The 19,875-nt window shown below is 37.0% G+C and overlaps 1 protein-coding gene across 50 annotated transcripts in view; it reads left to right on the top strand.

The window, feature by feature from the left end:
- The window catches only part of NEB (nebulin), a 225,846-nt gene that overhangs the window by 61,583 nt on the left and 144,388 nt on the right, over positions 1-19,875 (top strand). For all 50 annotated transcript variants that reach the window (XM_077956975.1, XM_077956985.1, XM_077956984.1 and 47 more), the window contains exons 40-54: positions 717-824; positions 2,261-2,572; positions 3,122-3,328; positions 3,805-3,909; positions 4,062-4,169; positions 4,816-5,127; positions 6,335-6,541; positions 9,483-9,587; positions 10,555-10,662; positions 12,177-12,488; positions 12,616-12,822; positions 13,263-13,367; positions 14,549-14,656; positions 17,770-18,081; positions 18,275-18,478. In XM_077956975.1, coding sequence (XP_077813101.1) covers positions 717-824; positions 2,261-2,572; positions 3,122-3,328; positions 3,805-3,909; positions 4,062-4,169; positions 4,816-5,127; positions 6,335-6,541; positions 9,483-9,587; positions 10,555-10,662; positions 12,177-12,488; positions 12,616-12,822; positions 13,263-13,367; positions 14,549-14,656; positions 17,770-18,081; positions 18,275-18,478 — 2,820 coding nt within the window. The remainder of the gene's footprint in view (positions 1-716; positions 825-2,260; positions 2,573-3,121; positions 3,329-3,804; positions 3,910-4,061; positions 4,170-4,815; positions 5,128-6,334; positions 6,542-9,482; positions 9,588-10,554; positions 10,663-12,176; positions 12,489-12,615; positions 12,823-13,262; positions 13,368-14,548; positions 14,657-17,769; positions 18,082-18,274; positions 18,479-19,875) is intronic.

Raw genomic sequence — 19,875 nt, 5'->3', positions numbered from 1 at the left:
AGTCATTCTTTCCAATGTTTTTAGGCTCTGTTTCATATCCAACTATACATTCCTGTGCTTTTGGTTCATTTAAAGTGCATAATGCACTCTAAAGCGTGATCATTTCTAGTTTATTAGGCTTCATAATACGGTAAGAGACTTGAGAAAAATGCTTTAAGATAAACAACTATTATAGAAAGTATCAATTGAATGTCAAAAGTGACAAAATTTTTTTGTTGTAAAAAATTTTTACAAGTAATATTTAAGCATTTTCTAAGTAACATTTAAGCATTAAGATCAATTAAAGCTGAGTTGTACTACATCTGGATTTTTAGTTTTAGTATTCATATCTTTCTATAAGCTTGAAATGCTTCATTACAAGAAACTTTTTTCCAAAAGTATTTTATATTATAGAAAAGTTGGAAAATATAGAAAATTATGAAAAATAAATGAAAATCTTCTGTTATCCAACAGTCAAAGCATTACCTTTCTGTTGCTTTGTTATACAAGCATATCCGTTTTTTGATCAGTTGAGATTATACTGTGTATACAGTTTACTGATCCTTTTAAATCAAATCAAATGTATACATAAAAGACAAACTAATAGTCTTAACTTCATAGATTGTCTTAATAGAAAGGGATCTATTATGACATGTTTTATAAGAAACATTTTGGCATTCTGTTTCATTCCTCTTTTAATGATGTCAAATAATAAAATAACCTCTACTTTTTTGAAGGCTCATTATAAAGCAGATTGGAAGAAAACCATTGCCAAGGGCTATGATTTGAGACCAGATGCCATCCCAATTGTTGCTGCAAAAAGTTCAAGGAATATTGCTAGTGATGTAAGTCTAATTTAAAAGTAGGAAACTTCCTGTCTGTTTAAAAGACTTCAGGAGTTCAAGACCAGCCTGGGCAACATAGCAAGACCCTGTCTCTACAGAAATAAAAAAAAAATTAGCCAGGTGTGGTGGTGTGTACCTGTAGTCCCAGCTATTTCAGAGGCTGAGATGGGAGGATCGCTTGAACCCAGGAGTTTGAGGCTGCGGTGAGCTGTGACTGCACCGCTGCACTCCAGCCTGGGTGACAGAGTGAGATCCCATCTCTAAAAAAGAAAAAAAAAATCTGTATGTGATGTATAAGACTGTATCAACTACATAAAGAAGCAAGAAATTATAATATAAAAATACTTCCTAAAATCCTAATTGCCAATTACATTGTTTATATTGCCTCACTTAAAATATTTTTCACATATTTAAAAGCTTAATAAAGTTGTTACAAAGAAGAAAATTCTTTTTTAAAAACTGTGAAGTATTTGAAACTTTCATTAGTATCATTGTTATGAACTTAAAAGCCACTTTTTATTTGGATTTTGTCTTGAAAAAAGTCATGATATACTAAAATATCACTAAATTAGAAAAGTCTCCAAGTATTTTAAAAGAATTCAGTGTTTTAATTTTATAATTTTCATGAAGGAAAAAACCCCATAGAAATAGAAACATGGAAAAACAGAAAAAATATTTTGCTAATTCTTTCTGGTCTTTCGTATTTCTATTTCCATGGATTACATAACAGGATTTTAGTTAATTAGTTTTAGTTAATTACATAACAAGATTTTAGTTAATTTTTTTTTTTTTTTACAAATTAAGTTATATTCGTATATGAATTGACATAAGGCCTTGATAGAGTAAAAATGCATTAATTTCAAGATTAATACACTAATTTGTATTAGGGCTGAAATTTACTCATAATTATGCAAATACTTTTTAAGATAATACAAATTAATACTGGAAATATAATAAAAAGAATACATTGACCAGACATGGTGGCTCACATGTCTAATGCCAGCACTTTGGGAGGCTGAGGAGGGAGGACCCCAGAGGCTACGGTGAGTCATCATTGCACTTTTGCACTCTGGCCTGGGGGACAGAGCAAGACCCTGTCTCAAAAAAGAAAAAAAAAAAAAGTGTACATCAAATGCTTAATAAGCAAACTTCCCAGGAACATTTGAGTTTTTGAGTTATTCAAGTAATCTACTTATGAAGAGTATAAATATAAACTATTCCATTATTCCATTCTTAATGATCTCCAGGGCACGTCTCAAGATGAGCCATTAAAAATATTTTGCTAATTGTTTATTTTAAAATACAAAAAAAAAAACAAACTTCGATGTTACCTAGATTCAGACTGAAGTTGGCTTTTGCTTTATTTGTTGTATAAATTCAGTTTGTATCAGACTTCTATGCTATCCAACTTCTGTCTGCCCTTTGTTTTCAAATAGTGCAAATATAAGGAGGCCTACGAGAAAGCCAAAGGCAAGCAAGTTGGATTTCGCAGTCTTCAGGATGATCCTAAACTGGTTCACTACATGAATGTGGCCAAAATGCAGTCTGATCGTGAGTACAAAAAGGGCTATGAAGCCAGCAAGACCAAGTACCACACACCTCTGGATATGGTCAGTGTGACAGCTGCAAAGAAATCTCAGGAGGTTGCCACCAACGCCAACTACAGACAGCCATACCACCATTACACTCTCCTGCCCGATGCCTTGAATGTGGAGCACTCCAGGAATGCCATGCAGATTCAGAGTGATGTATGTACTGGTTACCAGTTGTTATCCATTTCTAATGGGTGGGAGGGAAAAATAGGCACCACTTACTCCATCCCACACCTGGCTGCACTCACTGTAATTAAGGATTCCCTCCAGAACTTGGAGTTTTAGGATTTCACTCATTTAAACTATAGGTAGCTTTGTTGTTAATTTTATATATATGCATACGCATATATTTAAAATGTTGGTGTTAGAGCCAAACATACGATATTGTCTATGAAAAATTAGGAGGCTCAAATAAGTGTGTTATATAATTTTCCTTCCAGTGCAAAATTCTGTTAATTTTTCATTTCTTTTTCTGAAGAAAGGTAACTTTTTAAAGGAATTGCTGGGTCAGGATTTCCTGTTCAAAACCACTATGAATGCAATTACTTTTATAATTAATTTCTTCTGAAAGACTGCAGGGAGTAAAAAGCAGATTATTCTCCCCCTCCCAGCTTCCCTTTTACTTTTTGATTGTAAGTAAATCATGTAGCCAAAGAAACCCAAGCCCTGACTATTTCTGAAATGATTGTTTTTTTCATTGTAAAGAATCTGTACAAATCTGACTTCACCAATTGGATGAAAGGGATCGGCTGGGTCCCCATAGAGTCCCTAGAGGTGGAGAAGGCAAAGAAAGCAGGAGAAATTCTGAGTGAGAAGAAGTATCGCCAGCACCCCGAGAAGCTGAAATTCACATACGCCATGGACACAATGGAACAGGCACTTAACAAGAGTAACAAACTGAACATGGACAAGGTAAGGACTCACCTGCCACCCTTGCCCAGGGAACCCTCATGGTATTCACGCCGTTGAGCCTGGCACTGCCCCCATCATCTCCTTCAGTGTTTCTATCTTTCTGATCGTCTTGATGGCGTTGGTGGGAGGGGACTCTATTGCTTGCATCATGTTTAGCACATTCTCTTTCATAGTGACTCCCTCAGGTCATCGCTCAACAGCATGTTAGAAATGTGACAGAACCACAAAACTCCACATGGTTGTGCGGTAGGGGCAAGATGGTATTTGGTGCTTTGGTGGTAGAGGATTGCCTTATTCAACGATTTTTTTTTTCATTGTGTATTTAGTTTACTTGGCCCATCTTTTTGTTATTTCATCCATTTTCTAATATCAACAGTTAACCTCTTCTACCATGTAGATGCAAATCTCTTCCTGTTGGTAGCATTGGGTCAAACTTGTCCTGCTGTAAAATCATGCACCTGACTTTCTCGTTGCAGAGGCTCTATACTGAAAAATGGAACAAGGACAAGACCACCATTCATGTCATGCCTGACACACCAGATATTTTACTCTCCAGAGTAAATCAGATCACCATGAGTGATGTAAGTAGATTAACAACAGCAAAAGCTAGGAAGAAGGTTAAAGGGAACTGATACTTACGTCTGCCTTTTTTACATGCCAACCACTTTGTAGTCAGGACGTTTATTCTAACCCCAATAACAAGATGCTGTTGTTTTTCTATTTTATTGTTTAGAAACTGTACAAAGCTGGCTGGGAAGAAGAAAAGAAGAAAGGATATGACCTGAGACCTGATGCCATTGCAATAAAGGCTGCAAGAGCCTCTAGAGACATTGCCAGTGATGTAAGCACTTCCACTGGGCCTTTTTGGGGCTGGGCAAGTAAGAACAAATGTGCCAAGCTTGTGTATATGTAGGAGCTGTGGTCAGCTCCATTCAGGGTTGGTGGGAATGCCATCCCATGTGACACACAAGACACCTCCCTTCACCTCATCCAAGTACTCTCTAATCATCTGTTCATTATTTAATATAAGTAGTGACTGAGTCTTGTTAAAATAAGTAGCCTTTAGAGTCTATTCAAATCACGTGCAATTCTAAGCAAATGTAAAGATGCAATCTACATATTTTACCAGGAGGCCCATGGCCGGGCCCTCTCTTTAAAGATGCACCATGAGAAATCATGCCTGCAGCCTTTTCTATCACTCAGACAGCTGAGTGGGGAAATCTGCTTTCTAAATCTCTCTAAACCAATTTATTTACACATCTCTTCAATTAACTCAGAGATTATTTTCTTTCCATGGATTCAAGTCTGGGAAAAACAAAATCGAAGTAAAAAGAGTTTGCTCCCTGCCTTTCATGAGTGCCTCCCTTCTAATTTTAGAGTAGCTCTAAAACCCTTCATCTAAGACAAAGCTAATGTCACCTAGCGAATGGTACTTTGTTCTCTTTCTTTTACCATTTTCATCACCATCATGTCTTCTCTGTCCACAGTACAAATACAAGCAAGCCTATGAACAAGCCAAAGGGAAACACATTGGCTTCCGGAGCCTGGAAGATGACCCCAAGCTGGTGCACTTCATGCAGGTGGCCAAGATGCAGTCAGACCGAGAGTACAAGAAGGGATACGAGAAATCCAAGACCTCCTTCCATACCCCAGTGGACATGCTCAGTGTGGTGGCTGCCAAGAAGTCTCAGGAAGTGGCCACCAACGCCAACTATAAGAACTTGATCCATACCTACAACATGCTTCCTGATGCCATGAGCTTTGAATTGGCCAAAACTAGGATGCAGATTCAGAGTGATGTATGTGAAAGCCACATTTGCAGAGCGCTTACTCTGGATAATAAGTAACCATGAATGACCATAAGTCATGACATTTTGAAAATCCTGAAAGAAATTCATCTGCAGTTTCCCAACATAGTGTTTCATTTGCTACCTTAGATTGAATTCATGTCTTTTAACAAAAGGAGATCAATTCTAAAAACTAAAGTCTTGTTTTCTACTATTGTTGCTGTGAGCATTGTTGGATGCTGAATTCCACAACAGCAAATGGAACTTCATTTCAGAAAGAGTGTATTGAAAGAAATATATCTAGCAAAGATGGTCAAAAGCATAATAGGCTTTTAATAGAGGAATGAAAGGGAAAGTAAGAAATCAGATAACCTGATAGCTCCAGCCCCTCCCTCCCAACCGGGTTTCATTCTACCACTTTAACTTTGCAATTGCCTACCTTACTAATGAAACTTTTTGAGAAGGTGATGACTGATACAGCTTTTGGACTAAACGTAAGAAAGACTGAGAAGGAATAGAGCCAAGAATTTAGCTAAAGAGGCCATTTGATGGTTGAGGGGCGAATTAAGTTACAAACCCAAAGCAGACCAAAGCAAGCCTACCAAAGCAAGCCTACATTTATCTTTGGGAATGTGAGGACTGAGCCATTAATTGCCAGGGAGGTAATAAGTGCCTGAATGAGAGCAACCATGGTACAGTTGTAGAGAGAAATGTCAAAGCCGAGGAGCAAAAAATGAAATTTACACAAAGTACCAGGAAGGTTTCTGGCATACCTGAGGGAATTGTAACGGTGGTGGGTGAATCAAAGACAGTGAAAGAGAAAAATGGGGTTTCCATAGTCATCTATTAACCAAGGGGCCTCGGGAGTTTTTGTAAGAAAGGTCAGCATAGTTGCTTTTCTCAAGGAGATAAGTCACCTGGCAGATGAATCTATGTGGTGTTTCTTAGTACTTTTTCTTTATGAAGGCATTGAGAAAAACAAATCACAAAGACATTTCTGCTTAGTTTTTAATTTATCATGCAAGGAAATACAAAAAGGATAACATTTTAGGGAAGAAATGGTTGAAGTTCATCATGCTATTGGTTAAATACCAATATTCTAGCAAATATTGAAGTGGAAAAGTTACAAATGAAGTGGAAGTTACAGAATATTAAACACACACTTGGAATTCTTGGGAAGTTTCCGTTTCTTCTCATAATTTATTTTCCTCTTTTGCAGAATCAGTACAAGGCTGACTATGCTGACTTCATGAAGGGCATTGGATGGCTCCCTCTGGGCTCCCTGGAAGCGGAGAAAAACAAGAAAGCCATGGAGATTATTAGTGAAAAGAAGTACCGCCAGCACCCAGACACTTTGAAGTATTCCACATTGATGGACTCGATGAACATGGTTTTGGCCCAGAATAATGCAAAAATTATGAACGAAGTAAGTCTTTTAATAATGCAGTGTCTCATATGCATCAGAGAGAATCCAGGTATAACTTACATGTAATCCACAGGCTTTGCTGATACAGTTATAGGGCATCACACTTGAGGTTATTTTACCTAGAAAAAGAGTCTTGTGGTTAAAAAAAAAAAAAAAAAGATAGGAATTATTTCTAACTAGTAGTCTCAAATCTTCAATGAACCATCCTATCTTATTGACATAACCAAATAAATAGGGACTTTTTCTTTTATTGCACCTCTTGAAAATGAGTCCTGTTTGTCTAAGGTGAGGTTTAATAGACATTCATGACACTGAATCAGCCGATTTCCTGACGGCAGCTGGTGTTGCAAACCACCCCCCAAAGCCCAGTTTCCTTTCTGTTTTGATGGGATCAAAGAAAATTCCAAGATTATATGGCTATAGCAGCATTTCAAACCAGAATGTTCTCTGGGCAATCTTGAGGGCAATTGTTCTACATCAGTGTTCCCTTGGGTCATGAATTATTCCAGCTTTTAGAAAAGCCTTTCTCCATTTTTACATTGATTTGCAATAAGAGATCAAAACCAACAAGTACAATCAACTTTGAACATCTGTTTTTGAAGTTAAAAATAATCAAATAACTGCAGCAGCACTGGTGGATCAAAATGAGAAATGCCTTTGATTAACATAACAGAGAAAAAGATGATTTGGATCTAAACATGAAACAGTTGCAGAAAATAATGGCCCTAGTTGTGCTAGAAAGATAGAACTGGATTCTGCTAAGCCACAGAGTAAACCGCCTGGAGTCTTCAGAGAAGTGAATGATTTGTAGAGATCAATCTCCTTGAAAGGGACCTGCCTCAAAGACAAGGCACAAATTTCTGTGCCTCTTTTAAGATTTAGAATCTAAACTATGAGGATATCTGTTTTTTTCAGTGTTAGTGATGAACATGTCAGGATAATGATGCCAAGAGGAGAATCATAGAACTAACATGCACCAGCACTGAGAGGTATCTCGATGATCATCAAGTTGAATCCTCCCACTGCAGAATTGAGAAAAGAACAGCCCAGAGAAGCAAAGCACCTCCCATAAGGGTACACAGCAGGTCAACAGCGGGGTCTGGACTAGGACAGGGATTCTGATAACTAGGCACTGCTCTTTCCACTAACATTTCACTGCCCAATACTATTACTACTAGCCACATGTGTTGATTTATGTTTGTATAAATCATATTAATAATTCAGTTTCTCATTCACATTAGCTGCATTTCAAGTACTCAATCGTGTTCTACCATATTGGATTATGCAGAACATTTCCATCATTGCAGAAAGTTCTATTGTACAGTGCTGGTCTAAAACAAGGTTCAGAAAAATGACTGTTTTTGTAAATAAAGTTGTATAGTTACACAACCACAGCTGTTTGTCGGCATGTGGTCTCTGGCTGCTTTTGGACTACAGCAGCAGAGTTGAGTAGCTAATGACAGCAGTTTTGTAGCCCACAAGGCCTGAAATTTAAAGAATTTCTGTCTATACAGAAAAAGTTTGCCAACCTCTAGTCCAGAAGAAGGTTATCCTTATTTTAATTAATACGGACTAAAACAAAGAGATAGCATTTTTCATCTATTGCATTTGCAAAAATTAAGAAGCTGTGTTACACACAATATCTGTAAGGGAGTTTGCGTTAAAGCAAACTTTTAATGGGCCATTTGTTAAAATTTAAAATTCAGGTATCATTACCCTGTAGAAATCTTTATACATGTGTGCAAAGATATACATACATACATACACACAAGAATATGTTTGCAGTTTAGGGTTTCTGAAAGGAGATGCTGAGATGAAAATTGGAGTGCAGAGTATTTTTTAGGGATCCTAGTCCTTGGGAGGAAGGACTAGACGGGAGGAGAAGTTGAACAGTGATGCTGGCATGACAAAGGCTTGGCCAGTCCCACAGAGGGCTCTCAAGTGTCTCTGTAGTAGAGACCTGCATTGAGCTGAAATGGCTAGATCTTTGTACACCCACTTCGATGAGCTGTTGAGTGTGGTTATCTGGGAAGTGCATGCTCTTGAGTGAGATAGCTGATGACTAGAAACTGTTTGTCAAAAGTTGGGGAATCAGGTCCTTCCTTGAATGGGTATATTGGTGGCACATCTCCATGTCCACCACAAGGATCATGACACTGCTTGTAGTAGAAAAAGGCTAGAGGCCGTAAGTTAAATAATCATCAACAGAGAACTGGTTAACTTAATTAGAATATACCTCCTAATGAAATACTATGTGGCTCTACAAATGAATGAAATAAATTATTTTAAGAAGTTGTTCAAAGATGTCTATATTATTAAGTTAAAAATCAAGATGTAGAACATGACTTCATGCATATTTTAAAAGGACTATATGTGTGTTTAAATGTACACAGAAAATTTTAGGAGGCAAATGCTACCTCCATGCTGTAAGGTAAGGGGAAAAAGCATTTTTACTTTCTGTCTTATTTCCTCCCTGCTGTATTGTTTGAATAAGCAACTTTTCCATTAAATTTTTTTTGGGCCAGGTGCAGTGGCTCATGCCTGTAATACTAGCACTTTGGGAGGTGACGGCAGGTGGATTGCTTGAGCTCAGGAGTTTGAAACCAGCCTGGGAAACATGGCAAAAACCCATCTCTACGAAAAATACAAAAATTAGCCAGGCGTGGTAGTGCCTGCCTGTAGTCCCAGCTACTCAGAGGCTGAGGTGGGAGGATGGATTGTTTGAGCCTAGGAGGTAGAGGATGCAGTAAGCCATAATTGCACTACTGCACTCCAGCCTGGGTGACAGCATGAGACTCTGTCTCAAAAATAATGAATAAATTAATTTAAACCTAGTTAATAAAAACACATGAAATATTGATATATATGTGTACAATGATATGTATGTACTAAGTAAGCTTCTTTTAAGATTTTAAACACTAATTTACACTGTTTTTCCTAGCATCTCTACAAACAAGCATGGGAGGCTGATAAAACCAAAGTCCACATCATGCCTGATATCCCCCAGATTATTTTGGCAAAGGCAAATGCAATTAATATGAGTGATGTAAGTATAGTTCCTCCTGTTGTCATCTTCCTCTCCAGCAGATTTGAGCCAGTAAGAACAAATTAATTAATCTCTCTCTCAGTTATGAGAATGAATGTTTTAAAAATAATGGTGGAAATCCACACATGAGGCTCTTTCTCTTTCTAATTTTGCTTTGCAGAGTTGGAGTAGGCCTGTCGATGGGGTTGGGCCAAGCAGTTAAGAATTTGAAGGGTGACTGGATTTTGTTCTAGGGGGGCACTCCTTATTAAATTGAGAGATTTGGTAGAAAGAAACAGGCTTGGGGGCCAGGAGAAGAGAAAAAGGAAATGAGAGTTCTGGAATTTCGTTCTTAGCCTTTTTATCAAACCTTTGAGATGGTTCTGAGGAAGGGGTTAAATGGAAAGGGAAGAAAAACATTTTGAAGAATTTGGGGCAAACCCCATAACAAGGAATGTGCAACACTTATTAGAAAATGTATCGATGTTTTATTTCATTTCCTTTTTCGTCTAATCATAGTTGCTAGGAAATCTTCTAATCCTACCTATTTTTTTTGTTTCTTTGTTTGAATTCCACAGAGATTTGGAATAGCTGAGTTTTTCTTTAATTGTAGATTCCACATTATTATACAAATAAAAGTGCTGATTATAAAACAGTGACTTTTCTTTTGATGTCAGAATAGGGCTGTTTTGTAGTCTTCCTTTAACTCTTACTTGCATCAATAAGAATCTCCAGGACTATTACAATCTAATAGAGACCAGTAACTTTTACTTTTTTCTGGTAGTTTCCTGAAAACATGTTTAAGTTTGTTATAGATTGTTTTTCAAACACAGTTATGTTACTTGTAAGAACATTCAGCCACTAAAGCACCAATGAAGCATTCTACTTAAAAACAAAAAAAAGACACCACAGTGGTAGTTTACTCTTCTAAAAGAAATCCAGGCTTTCATATTCAGAAGAAAACTCTTCCCTTTGCCTCTCTTTACAGAAACTCTACAAACTTTCCTTGGAAGAGTCTAAAAAGAAAGGCTATGATCTCAGACCGGATGCAATTCCTATCAAAGCTGCTAAGGCTTCCAGAGATATTGCAAGTGATGTAAGTCCGAAGGAAAGCAGTCACCTGGCTGGGGGTTTCTAGGGAACCGAAATAATAAGGTTGAGTTCTGGAAACACTGAGTGGACACAATATGAAAAACATAGGTCTCACTCTCTGTGAATGCTTCTTAACCTTGCTTTTGTGTGTGCTCTGATATTTCTGTAAAAACACCAAGCTAACCACATGGTGACCCTCATAGATGTCAGCTCCCTGACTCATGAGATCTAGATACACTTACTTTGAATCTGTCACCAACGCTATGGCTTGTAGAAATTCAAAGCCCTTCACTAAGCTTTCTTGGTGAAAGTCTCGTGTTGTTCTTGCCTCCTGCTTCTTCAGAGCTGATTTTTCTCCCAGGATGTCTCATGGATGCAAGAGTGCTGATCATCTGGGCTCATGATGGTTGATGAGTAAATAATCAGCAATTGTTGCAAACCAGTTGTTAAACCGTTGGTGGCTTCATGTCAGCTATGATGGGCATACTTACACCACAGAAATTGGCAAACACTACCAAGTGAGGCTTTCCCTGCACTGCGCGGCAAAAAGCAGGTGTACCAACACATCACTGTCATAACATGCCACCTATATGAAACTCAGTTCTTTCATTTGGTTGTTTCCAAAAGAAATCCACTCACAGGGAGCATTTAATGACGTGGAGGTCCTGGGAGGAGCACATTTCAAAACACTCTTTCCTTGGTCACCCATGAGTTTTACTTTCTTTCCTCTTCATCTCTATTCTTCATCTTCCCTACCTATCCAGCCCATTCCACTCTCTCTTATTATCCCGAGAACTCCAAATTCTTCTCCCCTCTATTACGCTGGAGTAATTTGGTTCTACTAGCTTCTACCCCCAACTTGCACATGCAATCCCACAAGGAGATAGGCAGAAAAAGAAGCTCTCCATGGATCAAGATCTCCCCTCTATAGAAGAAAGTTGAGATGATAAATAGGACAATTTCTTCCCCCATTATAGCAGTTTAGAGAGTCTTAAAGGAAAAGGAGCTCCACAAATATAAAGCTATTCTAAAATTACACTCTGTGTCTCATAATTGAACATTTTCTCATCAGTAAATGACTGACAGGATAATTTCTCAGGGCAGCAATAAGAGAAATGTTCTTTTCTTTTCTTTTCTTTTCATTTTCTGTGTTCTTTTTACCTCCTAAAGTCCTCTTTAGCACTAACAGCAAAGTACATGCATAAGTCAGTGTAATGCATCATCACAAGATCTGGGTTCTAATCCTCAGTGGCCTCAACAAGTTGCTCAGCTCTCTGGGTCTCAACTTATTCATCTATAAAATGAGGGCAGTAATAAGGACTTTGCTATCTACCTCACAAGGGAGAGTTGTATTCAGTTACATCAATAAATATGAAAAATGCGTTTGTGAACTATAGAGCTCTATACAAATATAATTTTTAATTATATTTTATAATTATACAAAAATAGCATATTGACACTAGACCAATTTTTAGTCAAAGGAATTGCTCTGTGTAAAAACTCATATTTTCTTCACAGTATAAATACAAGCACGATTATGAAAAAGGGAAGGGGAAAATGGTTGGTTTCCGCAGTCTCGAGGATGATCCCAAATTAGTCCATTCCATGCAAGTGGCTAAGATGCAATCTGATCGGGAGTACAAGAAAAACTATGAGAACACAAAGACCAGCTACCACACCCCTGCTGACATGCTCAGTGTCACGGCTGCCAAGGATGCCCAAGCCAACATCACCAATACTAACTACAAGCACCTGATTCACAAGTACATCCTCCTTCCAGATGCAATGAACATTGAACTGACCAGGAATATGAATCGCATACAGAGTGATGTAAGGCTTTCTTCTACTTGGGTGATGGTTGGAATCTCATGGGAAGGGAGATTACAGTCTGTTTACATGCCATGCTTTTGTGTCTAAATGGATAAGATAAAGTAGAATTTGCTTATCTTCTTTATAGAATGAATATAAGCAAGATTACAATGAATGGTACAAAGGGCTTGGCTGGAGTCCAGCAGGTTCTCTGGAAGTGGAGAAGGCCAAGAAAGCAACTGAATATGCCAGTGATCAGAAATACCGCCAGCACCCGAGCAACTTCCAGTTTAAGAAGCTGACTGATTCCATGGACATGGTGCTTGCCAAGCAGAATGCGCATACCATGAACAAGGTACACAGAACAGTGGCCGTCCACACAGCTTCCACATGAGGAAAGGCTAGCAGGCTCTGGTTCTTGTTTGGAGAAATCTAATTCAGGTCCATCATTCCTAGGCAGTGGCAAACCGTTCCAGATCATTCCCCTACACCATCTTCTTCTGTCCACCTCTTACATTTTTTTCTTCTCTTGACCTTCTAGTTGGGTTAGAAATTATTTATATTTTTAATTATTATATCTTCAATACTTTCCATTGTAGAGAACAGAAAATACTTAAAAGATTATTTTTTAAAATCTGAGTTTGTTTTTAGAGTCTTTTCTGAATTATATGCTACTTAGTTATTACTTTACTATGTCAAATTGAGTGCATTCAAGTACTAATATATAAATACATATTTTTCTTCCCTGCTTGTCCCAGTTATTCCAATTTCATGTCTTTTTTTCCCACTTCCTAGTATTTATACACCGTTGATTGGAATAAAGATAAGACCAATGTTCACGTGATGCCTGATACACCTGATATTTTACAAGCCAAGCAGAATCAAACACTGTATAGTCAGGTAAAGTTACATAAAAACTACTTGTAAGGGTTTTGTATTGAAACTTATGAACTTATAAAATAATGTAATAGTAAATACTGATATAAATGTTGAAGCAATGGAAGTTTGGAAATGACACACTGATTAGCCCAGGATGTTGCAAAATAGAGTGGTTAAGAGCAAAGGCTTCAGCCACAACTGTATACTTCATGGAGCAGGTTCTGTGTCTGTTTATCTCTGTGTTCATTGTGCTTGATACCAAGCAGGAAATCAATAGATAATTGTTGAAAAAAATTGCATCAAACAGCCGGGTGCGATGACATGCACCTGTAGTCCTAGCTACTCAGAAAGGTGAGGCAGGAGGATCCCTTGAACCCAGAAGTTTGAATCCAGTTTGGACAACATTGGGAGACCCTATCTCTAATAAATAAACACATAAATAAGGTAAAAATTGCATCAAACAGACTTGGTATGAGTTTTGGCTTTGCCATTTTTGAGATGCTTTGCCATTTTTGAGATGTATGATACTGGGTAACTCAATTACCTGTCTAAATCTCACTTTCCTCATCCCTAAAGTTGGGACCATAAACGTACCTATGACATTGGATTGCCATGAGGACTAAATGGGAAATTCTGTGTAAGATCCTCAACACAGTGCCTGGCCCATGGAAAGTACTGGATAACTATGAGCTATTTTTGTTATTACCCAGTTCTAACACACATACATCCATTCAATCAGTAAAGTCAACTCAGAAAGATTGCAACTAAATTATTGCAATTTATAAAAAGTATTTCATTTATTGCTTTTATCACTTAGCTAATTAAAATGTTGTGACCTGTTTTTATTAGCAATTATCTTAATATCTATCTTCAAAATAGTAAGCCAAGGTGGTATTTAACAGCAGTGAGAAAAGTACCTGATATGCCTGATATGACCATATTGTTTCTGAACAGCAGAGGCTGTGATAAAATATACCACCAGGATTCTCACAGCCAAAAAAGATTAAAGCCAGGTCATATGATGCTGAGCCAGTGCTTTTTCTACTCCTTTAAACAACTTGTTTTATTTTTATCCATATCTTTAAAGATAGGGTAGATGATGTTCGATCTGATATTCACTCTGTAGGTAAACTTTTCCCTAATAATCTGCTGAGATTCTTTATATAGGCAGAATAATGCTGAAGAATATCTTTAATTTTCAGAAACTCTATAAACTTGGATGGGAAGAATCTTTGAAGAAAGGCTATGATCTCCCAGTTGATGCGATTTCTGTACAGCTAGCTAAAGCTTCAAGAGACATTGCTAGTGATGTGAGTACTAGTTTGAATTCTAGAAGGATATATTTTTATCTGAATCAGGTAACTTAATGTCAGTAACTATTTTTATAGATAGGCTTTACCTTTCAAAATATAATGCTTCCTTCATTTTCTTCTACCCTCTTCATTTATCCAGAGTTCACTCTTCTTTTTCACTGTTTGTATGTCCAAAGGGGCTTCCTGAATAGAGGTCGGGCCTGAAGACCTCTAAGATCCATTAGAGTAAGATGCTCTACTTGGGGATATTACAAAGGACCCAAGATTGCAAGTTTTCCCTACTTTCCTGAAAATATAATAATTTTCCTGTTTTCCACTTGTCTATTTTAGATAAATTCAAAGTGCCAGATAATAAATCAACCTCAACAAACTGATGCTGATAGATTTTATATGCACATCTTTTAAAATAGGCTGTCAGTTATTTCAGTTTAACCCATTTTGCACTTATATAATTGTAATAAATTACCTTGGGACTTAAAAAATCCAAGAAGGTCCAGAAATTTAGGTTTAAGTTCCTAAGGGCTTACTTAATTCTTCTTTCTGCTGAAAATCTGGTCTAAAGTTCATAGACTCACTCTCCCAAAGGTAGATTCTAGTTATGATTAGAAACGGTAGCAAATCTGGTGAAAAACTAGGTATTGTCTCTATTGGTTAATTTTTTACAAGTATTTTACTTAGATATTCTGCATATTGCTAGCATATCATTTTGTTAATCCCAAAACTTAACCACAAAAATTCAGAAGGTCTTGGTTATAGTAAATAAATTACCAGGATTTCATAGGGAAGCAGGACCTCTTAATTAAAATCTTTAAAAGAAAACAGGGATTTGGTTAATATGCAGGTTGAAGTACAGAGTGGAGGAAAAGAGTGCCTAAAAATGGAATCTGACAATAAATTCTAAGAACATAAGGGAAGATTTTATTTAATTCACTTAATTTCTGGCACTCCAGAAATGTGGGAAAACTAATATGATGATACATTATTACCCACTCTCCAGCTTGCAGGTCAATCCCTTATTAAAATAAATCAACGAGATGATAAGCCTAAAGCAATAATGATGTGTAAACTCATTTTCATTTAATGCTATATGCTAAAGATAGTTTAGGAATTGAAGAATCAATAATCTCCTAACAACTCAACAATTTGATAGTACCTCATTTCTTTTTGTGTGAACCCATTAATTCGAACCTTTTGAAATCTTACTCTCAAATGAACTATTAGTGAACTTTCCCACTATTATAGAGATGTATTTTCCTCAATTTCAAATGTCCTTGTATTTGTAAAATTTCAGAAAATTAAAACTATTTTTATAAGTATTTAATTTAATGAATTAGAATCATAGAATTTAGAGTTGGAAGATAAAGGACATTTAATCTAATCTCCCACTCAGCATCCTACCTTCTTTCCATTTCCAAAAGTCTGTAGATACTTAAAAATATAAGAATTTTGGAGGCTGGGTGCAGTGGTTCCCTCCCGTAATCTCAGCACTTTGGGAGGCCAAGGCAAGAAGATCATTTGAAGCCAGGAGTTCAAGACCAACCTGGGCAACAGAGTGAGACTCTTTCTTTACAAAAAATAAAAAAGTAGCCGGGCATGGTGGTGTGTGCCTGGAATCTCAGCTACTTAGGAGGCTGAGATGGGAGGATCACTTGAGCTCGGAAGGTTGAGGCTTTAGTGAGCCATGATCACACCACTGCACTCCAGCCTGGGCAATGGAGCAAGACGGTGTCTCAAAAATAAAAAAATTCTTTAAAGGAATTTTGGAGTCCTTCAGGGCAGGTCATTTCTTTGTTAGATCATTTCCAGTTGCCATTATATAGCTTCTTATTTTTAAGTAAATAATTTACCGATAAGCTCTAGATCTCTGTTCTACACCACCACAAGTAGCCTATTTCCACTTCCACTTGATAGCTTTTCAGACTTTTTCATATTTGCCCTCCTTTCGTTTCAGTTTTATACATTCTTCAATCTTCTGATCATTCTATTTGTAATTTATGCTGTTTTTTCAAAACTCCTGTCAAAATAGAATCCCTCAAAATTTAGTGTTGTTTTCTTGATACAGGAGGTCAGTTCAGAGAGCTTATTTGTGCCCCATACAGAATCTATGGCACTACTTTTTAAAAAGCAATTTTGTCAGATTGCTTATGTTGAATTATAGTCCACTTAAACTCCTGAATATTTGATATATGTAATAATGAAGCTGGGTATCATGTAAGGTATAAGATGTGTTCAGCACCTAACATCAAGTAAATGCCGTTATTATACTCATTATTGTTATCACTGTTGTTACTGTCATCTAGTACTAATGTAATTTTTCTCAATTGAATCCAAATACCAAATTTTACTTTTACTGTCTTAAATTTATGTAATCATTTTGATCCATTTGGCAGTATGTGGAGCTCTTGTGGAATTTTCTTCCTAATCTAACATATTTAGTTATTTTTAGCCATCTGCACATGCAAGATATGGATCCCAAACAGGACAAGGACAAGGTTATATGACATAACCACATGGCAAGCCACAAAAAAATCCTGCTATTTAATAAATTAGTCTCCACTATTAGGTGTATTTACTTAGTCATGTATCTTCCTGATTTTTCTGTCATTTAGCCCATAAGGATTATCATTTCCATAATAATATCACAAGAGCTATATTAAATACAACCCCAAAGTCAGAATACACAATAGCTAGCACAACCAAACATATATTTCTGCATCTAGTTAGAATTAATTTCTTATAACCTCTGTTGATACATTACATTTCTATGTATCAACATTAGATTTCTTCAGAAGCTTCCATGTAAACAAGGCTTAGTTTAAGTAAGTAAACATTCCATACTAAGGTAGCATAGACAACCCTTCTCTCATTTCGGTTTTGGAAAACAAACACGAAAACAAGGCAAATTGAAGCTGAGTGAGGTGGCATGTGCCTGTAATCCCAGCTACTAGGGAGGCTGAAGCTAGAAGAGTAGGCCTGGGAGTTCAAGACCAGCCTGGGAAACATAGCGAGATCCGTGTCTCAAGAAAAAGAAAGAAAAGAAAAAAAAGCAAGTTGAGCTTAACTCGGCCTTTGTTTGTGTACTAAAAGAGCTGTGTTTTCTCTGATTTCAGTTTAAATACAAACAAGGCTACCGAAAGCAACTTGGCCACCATGTTGGATTCCGGAGTCTGCAAGATGACCCAAAACTTGTGTTGTCCATGAATGTAGCCAAAATGCAGAGTGAAAGAGAATATAAGAAGGACTTTGAGAAGTGGAAAACTAAGTTCTCCAGTCCAGTGGACATGTTGGGAGTGGTACTGGCCAAGAAGTGTCAGGAGTTGGTTAGTGACGTGGACTACAAGAACTACTTACATCAGTGGACATGTCTGCCTGATCAGAACGATGTTGTGCAAGCTAAGAAAGTTTATGAACTGCAAAGTGAGGTCAGTTTCTATTATATGCAATAGTTTATATATTAATTCATATTTTATATGAGTAGCTATTTAGTCAAAGAGAAGTGAAACTAGGAATTGTTATTGAAAATCTAAAATGCATCTGTTTGTAATGCATAGAATCACTTGAATCTAGGATCCAGGTGACAATGGGATTTTGATGGCTTGCTCTGTCTTTTCACAGAATCTATATAAATCTGACCTAGAGTGGCTGAGAGGCATAGGATGGAGTCCCTTGGGTTCTTTAGAGGCAGAAAAGAACAAGCGGGCTTCGGAAATCATCAGTGAGAAAAAATATCGTCAGCCTCCAGACAGAAACAAGTTCACCAGCATTCCTGATGCCATGGACATAGTTCTGGCAAAGACAAATGCCAAAAATAGGAGTGATGTGAGTAGCACTCTGGAAATAAATAAAATAGATTATAGTGCCTGCTACCTAGTATTTGCTCAATAGCGCTTGCTTAATAAATGAGTAGAACCGCAAAGCATTGCCTCATACATCACCACATAACATTTTATATTGGATCGCTTTATTTGAATTAGCAACTATCCTACACTGAATCGTGTAAAAATAGGTCAGTGTCAGTTTTTGTCACCCAAAGCTTATTTATTATTTAACCAAAATGTAATGGGAAAATGATTGAACAAACTTTTTCTTTGAAACTTGAGTGCATGAAACACCCAGATGTTTTTTGTTGGGGTAGAGTGTATGAGGGGGAAAGATTCTGAGTACCTTACACAGGCACAATTGATGTGTTATAAAGAGTGTATTTCCTGACAAATGATTATAGTGCTTTTAGTTTAGCTGAATCAAGATAAACGGATAATTCTGTCACCGTAAATAAGTATATATTTCATCTTCAACTTATTTTCTTCAACAGCTCTGACACCAGTGTCTAACACATAATAGGTACTCAATAAATATTTATTGAAAAAAATAAATAAAACATAGCAGGGTGGAGTAATTATATGCAAAGAAGGCAAAGATTACTCAACACTGCTCAGCTAAAAGCCTAACCCTGAACATTACAGGGTATTGAAGTGTGTGCCCTGAAATCTGTAATTGGTAAGAAGATTTAAATAGATATATAATAACCATCTGTTATTAGGAGGATCTAAATATGTATATACTGTAGGTCTTAGAAGGATCTGAATATATATACTATATGTAATATGCTATATACTTTACATATATCATATATATCAGAAGTTTTATATAACATATAAGCCCATAATCAGCTTACAATAAGCATTGATAAACTGTAGTTCCTCTTTTCCTAACTAACCCCTTACAGACTTTTTATAATGTTGATTTCCAGAATGTATAGTAAATGTTGACCTGTCAGGTTCATTATGAATGTTTAAGCATTTACTTATTCTTTTGTTATTTTATGATGACAGTCAGAATCCAACAAACTGAGAAAACAACAAATTTGTACAAAATATTTCCCCCTTCTTGGAATCCAAGTTTCTTTTCTCTCTGTGAAACAAGAGAGAGATCATGAAGTTTATCAATATACGTGTTTCGGGACAGGACTTCCCAGCAGTGCGCTCTAGTTTGGGGAATGCTGAAATATGGAGCTCTCAGGCCTCAGGGCCACCACACAAAACCCGGGCCAGCTGGGGTCCTTCAGCCTGCTGTCTCTCCTTCTGAATAGACTGATGCGCCTATCCTAGTGTAAATAATAACAGCATTTTCTCTGCATTCCATGTGGTGAAAGTGGTGCATGCCATTGAAGAAATAGTCTAACTTAGTGACTCTCAACCAGAAGAAATTTTGCCCCA

This window comes from Macaca mulatta, chromosome 12, assembly GCF_049350105.2.
Source record: "Macaca mulatta isolate MMU2019108-1 chromosome 12, T2T-MMU8v2.0, whole genome shotgun sequence".
Taxonomy (NCBI): Eukaryota; Metazoa; Chordata; class Mammalia; order Primates; family Cercopithecidae; genus Macaca; species Macaca mulatta.
Note: the sequence above shows the minus strand (reverse complement) of the source record. Positions and strands in the feature narration are given on the sequence as shown.